The sequence below is a fragment of the Phoxinus phoxinus genome (genome assembly GCF_949152265.1).
Source record: "Phoxinus phoxinus genome assembly, chromosome: 16".
Taxonomy (NCBI): Eukaryota; Metazoa; Chordata; class Actinopteri; order Cypriniformes; family Leuciscidae; genus Phoxinus; species Phoxinus phoxinus.
In genome coordinates this window covers 5126903-5133471 of record NC_136891.1, presented here as the reverse complement: position 1 = coordinate 5133471, position 6569 = coordinate 5126903, and the positions used below count along the sequence as shown (strand labels likewise).

At 40.7% G+C, this 6569-nt stretch overlaps 1 protein-coding gene across 1 annotated transcript; it reads right to left on the bottom strand.

The window, feature by feature from the left end:
* Positions 1–5098: 5098 nt before the first annotated feature.
* On the bottom strand, positions 5099–6133 carry LOC306983925 (trace amine-associated receptor 4-like; the record flags this gene model as incomplete). The annotated part of the gene is made up of 1 exon (XM_079584786.1): positions 5099–6133. One exon carries the CDS (start codon positions 6131–6133, stop codon positions 5099–5101), a length of 1035 nt encoding a protein of 344 aa, XP_079440912.1.
* Positions 6134–6569: the final 436 nt, after the last annotated feature.

Sequence of the window (6569 nt, the reverse complement as noted above, 5' to 3'; positions counted from 1 at the left end):
AGTTTTCAACTACATAATTTTCTTTGAATAGAGTGCTGCAGTGATGACATGAAACTCTAACTGAACGGCAATTGGTTCTTTCAACGGCGCAGCACCAGCCAATCAGAAGTACTTCCAAATCCACGTAAACCATATATATCGTACACTAACCTGCGATCGGCACGCTGTGCGATATGAAAGCTTCTGTTATCCCTCCTCTCCCCAGAGCCACCTGTAGAGATCTGCTACGGGGTTCTACCATTTCTACCAGAAAGACTCAGGAGACAAGAGAACGTATGTGTTACGAACCCTTGTGACAAAGTCATCAAAGAGTAACATTGAGGTTGTGATCAAAAGGGCATTGTGATTAGGGGTGGCAAAAGACAAGACGTTACGAATAAATGTGAAAGAAAGATAATTTATTATACAGAAAGGAAACAATTATCCAAAACGATGAATAATAGCAATAATGATAATAATAATAATAATAGTGACAATAGGTAATGAAAAATAAACAAAACTCTACAGATCAAAAGATAGTAGATAAATAACCCGAGAGGAAAAGGGGACTTAGTTAGTGAAGCCAAAGAAATGAAAATAACAAAACAAAACTCAATCTAACTTATTGTTAAACCTCTAATCTAACTAGTAAACAAAAGAAAAGAAAAGACAACAAATCTTCAGCGCCGGGCGCCCTAAATAAAGTACTCTAACTAACAAACAAAACATACAGGAGGTGGCATTCACATTCTTACCTGGGGTGTATATACATTGAGTTTCCTACGTGATGTAGTATGTAAGTCACGTGACATCTAACTGTCCTCTTTCCACTTGTCAAAAGCTTCTCAAAACACTTGTCAAAGCTTCTCAAAACACTGGTCAAAAAGGGAAAAACTGAACGTAAAGGGAAAGTGTCATACTAATATTCAAAAACGAGATGGCAACAGAAAAAGAATAACAGGCGAGCAAAACAACACCAAAGCAGAGCGTCCGAAAACAAGTTGCATCGTCGCGTTCTTTCAGCGTCCCTTTAACCACTGGCGGGAAGCTTGATTGGCTGCGGGGGAGGTGACGTCACACAATGGTAGCGAATGATAGCCCTCCAGCAGACTCGAGGTGGAGCGAACCTGAGAATGTGTCAGAAAAAGAGAGAGAGGGAGAGACAGAGACACACAGGCACGCACCACCACGCGGGGACGTAACAGTATGAATACGATTTATTTAACAGTTGTATGCAAATTAGTATTGAATAGATTAAATGATAAAGTTATTTGGCGTAGGCCCCGTCCGTGGTCCGAGTCCGGAGGGTAGCAGATTCTTGCAGTTCCTGCCTGAAGATGAAGGCAGGGGCGGAGCCTACCCCAAAAGAAATGGGAAAAGGAAATTGATACCCATTGGAGTATTCTTAAAATATTTAGCCAAAGAAAAATGTATTATATTATTGAAAAATATACAGACCTTGACATATAGGTGTTATAATCATTAAACAGAGTGAATCATTAGGCTATTGCCTAAAGTGCTGTGAGTAATGCCACGAAGCCCGTGAAAGACCACGCTAGACAGGAGTACGAAAGGCCGCGTAGGCCGTGAAAAGACTGGCAAAATAGGCAGAGGTAAATAGCCGCATAGGCCGTGAGGGACTGCCACGATAGGCCAAGATAAATAGCCGTGTAGGCCGTGAGAGACTGGCAAAATAGGCAGAGGTAAATAACCGCGTAGGCCGTGAGAGACTGCCAAAATAGGCCGAGGTAAATAGCCGCGTAGGCCAGGAGAGACTGCCACGATAGGCCGAGGTAAATAGCTGTGTAGACCGTGAGAGACCGCCAAAATAGGCCGAGGTAAATAGCCGCGTAGGCCGTGAGAGACTGCCAAAATAGGCAGAGGTAAATAGCCGCGAAGGCCGTGAGACACTGCCAAAATAGGCAGAGGTAAATAGCCGCGAAGGCCGTGAGAGACTGCCATGATAGGCCAAGGTAAATAGCCGCGTAGGCCAGGAGAGACTGCCACGATACACCGAGGTAAATAGCCGCATAGGCCAGGAGAGACTGCCATGATAGGCCGAGGTAAATAGCCGCGTAGGCCGTGAGAGACTGCCACGATAGGCCGAGGTAAGAGAAAGGCCAAGTTGGCCGTGAAAGAGGCCCCGATAGGCCGGTGTGCAAGAAGCCGCATAGGTCATGAAAAGGGGGCCACATTAGGCTGTGGTGTGGAGAAGATGGCGAGGGTGCGTGAGTTAGCCTCGATAGACCGAATAGCTACGAATGTAGCAATGGGTGTGAACTGGGCTTATATACTCCATATGTGGAGTGATGATTGGCTAAATCTGTGGTTAATGAAGGACGTGAAATTTGAGTCTTTCCTGTAGAACTTGCGCTAGAGCTCCCATTTCTACCAGAAAGACCCAGGAGAATAAATACTGTTGCATTTAAACATTTATGAACAGCCCAGCAAGCAATCAAGTTCTTTGGCAATCAAGTCCGTAGCTTGCAATCCGAGGGTCCGGACTCTGGATATCCTGCCTGAAGATGAAGGCAGGGGTGCAGCCGACCCCCAGCGAGGTATGGGAAGGGACCATCCTGGTGGTGTTGGGGAGGATGGAGGGAAAGATCCGTCTTGGTGGTGGTGGGGAGGATGGAGGTGAATGGAAGCGTCAGCATCTGCGAACTCAGACGTGTGTAAGTACCAATCTTTTATACCACAAGTATAAGAATATGATTGGATAGATGAGAAGGTAATAAGTGACGTAACAATTGAGTCTTCCCGGCAGAACTTATGCTAATGCTTTCATTTCTACCAGAAAGACTTGAGAGAATAAATACTGTGACAATTAATCATTTATTAACAGCACAGCAAGCAATCAAGTTCTTTGGCGTAGGCCCCGTCTGTAGCTTGCAAACCCGTCTGTAGACTCTGCAAATCCTGCCTGAAGACGAAGGCAGGGGTGCAGCCGACCCCCAAAAATAGGTGGGAGATAATCCCACTGGGACGGAGCCCACCCCCAAAGAATGGTAAAATAAGTATACCCACCGGTTGTGTATCCTGACGTTCCTAAAACATGAAAGAGAAAAAGTTAACATAATAAGCCAGAACATGGAACGTGATTTATTAATTAGCTATCGGCTATGAGACATGAGCCACTCCATCGTAATTAGAACAGGGAACCTGAAAAGTATAATGCGTAGATGTGTAATATGCATATGCATTTAGTTTCTGCTGCTGGATATACAAAAAACGTTTATCTGATGCTGACGCTTCCGTCCAAGCGACTTTTACTATATTTCAAAACACGCTAGGTCTTATCGTTACTAGTTCCTAGTAGAAGGAACCCATGACCTTAGCTACAAAACCAATGCTCTACTGAATGAGCCAAAGGGAAAGAGTTAATGGAAGCAGCGCAGAGGAATAGTGAGCCTTTCCTTTGTTTCCTTTGTTATTTTTGGCTAAGCTAAACAAATTATTGGATTTACTCAGCAGCAGCAGTGTAGCAGATTTTGTCCGCCAAAATCAAGCCTATGTATATTTTATGCCCCATGCCAATAAATGCTAATTGAAATGTACCCACTCCGAGAGTTGTCAAGACTGAACATGTTTTCTCAGTTTAGTTACATTTATTAAATGTTTTATTCAAATGAAGCCCTTCCATAAACCAGAAAAAATGAAATTCAAGGAACTGATTGTGGTTCCTGGTGCACCATGGTTTATTTGAACTATATGAACTTAAGATGTGTATATAATAAGGGCTTGATAAACTTTTTTGTTCACCAGCCAATGTGGCTAGTGGTTTTCTAAAGTTACTAGCCATTCAGCATTTTCGCTGGCCAAAACATTGAATACCATTAGGAAAATACTGTAGATATTTTTTATATTATCTCATAATTTGGCAGCAGATATATTAGGCTATACCGTCACTTTAAGACTTGACGCACAGATCCATTATACTGTTACACATGCGTTTTCTTTCTCAACTGTTTATGTTCACTTCAAACATAACCAACAGTGTTTAAGTGAATACTCGCCAAGACTGGCATTTTGACATTATTTTGTGAGTATTTGACTGTTTAAGAGAAAAATAACTCAATTTAGTACTGAGAGGCGGCTTTATGTGCGCGCATCTTGGGTGTGAGCTCAAAATCTGCAAAAATTTAGCAAAACGCACAATCCCACACCGAAATTCAAGCCATGTAACACCAAAAATATACATTATGTAAAGAATGTTTTCTTTGATTTAAACCTCTCCAAATGGGATACACAGAATAATTTGAAACCCATTATAAATTAAAACTCATTATCAGATATATATTTGTAAATTAACATTTTGCGGCAATTGTTCACAATTTTTGATCTTCCATAAATGTCTCTCATTCACTGTACACACACGCGCACACACACACACACACACCTTGGTTATGATGCAATGTTTGTGTTTAGTCCAGAAGAGTACCCAGGAGACTTATTATAATTTCTCAATTTTTTAATGACAGTGTGACTCTCAAAGGTCAAAATAAATTGAAAATCATTCAGCCAATTTTATTTTGAAACAGGATCCAGAGTGGTTGACTGTCACATCTCACATCAAATCAACCCATTAGACTGACAGATACAGATAAAGTATCATTAGCTTATAAGCATGACTTTTATTCTTTAAATGACAAACAAGGATCCGTTTTTTAATTACTTCCAAGGGAAGAGATCCATTTGACTATATGTGTGTGTGTGTGGGGGGGGGGGGGGGGATTGGGGGAGGGGGATTGGGGGGATAGTTGAGGTATTGGAAGTGGTCATTGACCTTGATTTACATTTTATTCCATCTAAATCAATACAAAAGTCTGAAAGCTCCTTCAACAGCCTTATGTCAGGCCAAGAATACATTTTATTACGGAGTTCAAGAACATCTTAAATACGTGGAACATTTAATCATACACTCAAAAAAATGCTGGGTTGCTGTTTGCGTCAAATATGGACAATCTCAACTTGGAATTTTAAAATGTAAACCAACGGTTAGGTTTGTCCATATTTGACCCAAACATGGGTTGAAACAAGTATTGGACTAGTGGGTGATAAAACTACAATAAATTCTTCATTCTATTAAATGGCAAGTAAAGTTAATATAATTTCTTATTCATTCAAGTATCAAGGTGTTTGAGTCATTGAAGCCACAGATATAAGTGGATATAAGAATCTTAAAGGCTTTCTGAAATCGTGGATAGAAAAAACCATAGATCAATGGGTTACAAGTGGAGTTAAAGTATCCAAACCAAACCAAAGCATCAAAAACATCACCAGGAGTCACAAAATTGAGGAAAGGATCAACGGCAGTGGCGGTAAAAAAAGGCAGCCAGCAAAGATAAAAAACACCCATGACAATGGCCAGAGTTTTTGCTGCTTTTCTCTCTCTCTGTGAAGAGGTTTGGCAATTTCCACCTCCAGTGGGGGCAATGGACACGTTCTGTGACATAACCTTTGCATGTTTTTTCACAACATTAAAGATGCTCAAGTACAGAGAGCTCATGATAGTTCCTGGAATTAAGAACACAAAAAGTGCACAAATTAAACCCCATTCTTTGTTAAAAAAAAGAACACAGCCACCAAAACAAGAAATCGCCAATATAAGTTCTTCCAAACCAACGTTGTTTACCCCTGTAAACACAACAGAAAAACTGTACACAAATGAAAACAGCCATGTGAAGGTAATACATACAGCCACAGTGTTGTTTGTGATCCTCATTTTGTATCTTAAAGGATCACAAATGGCCCAGTATCTGTCAATAGCTATTAAACTGAGATGCAGTATGGAAGAGATACTGAAAGTCATGTCCAAACTTGAATGCACTTTACACACAAAATCTCCCAGATACCAGCAGCCTTCAACAGATCGCACCATGCTGTACGGCATGACCAAAGAGCCCAGCAGACAATCACAAGCTGCCAGCGACTGAACAATCATGTGAGTTGGAGACTGTAGATGTTTGAAGTGAGAGATGGAGATGATGATCAGCAGGTTCCCAAAAACTGTTGTGAGGATCATAAGCACCATGAAAACATACATTGCCACTTTAAGGACCGTAAGACGATGAGCTCTTGGACAGGAGTCCGGCAGGAGTGGGTAGCAGAGAAGCACATTCTCAGAGTAAATGTCAGTTTCATTTGAAATCATCACGTCTGCCCCAGATAATGACTGATATGCAGGATTAAAACACAATTTTTGTTTTGTAAATGTAAAAAGACACACAAAAATTGACCAAATTGAGCCCAGAATTATTTCATAAATAATGATACGGTAAAGACAAATATTCAAAGAAAGATGAATATAAATAGGCCTACAGTGCATGCCCACACAATATAGGGTAATTTGTTAAATAGACTGAGAGCAGTTCAGTCTTCTTCATATATACTCTCAGATTCGAGTCAATGTAACCCATGGTTACAAAAACAACATGAACTCAGGAGATTAAAAAAATCTCCCGTCTATCCTGTAATGGAGATTGAGGTTGTCCCCTAGCGCCTGAAAGATATTTCTAAAGATATACATTCAAATAATGAATTATATTTTCTACTCATTTACACTTTAAATCATTAATACTTATTTAAAC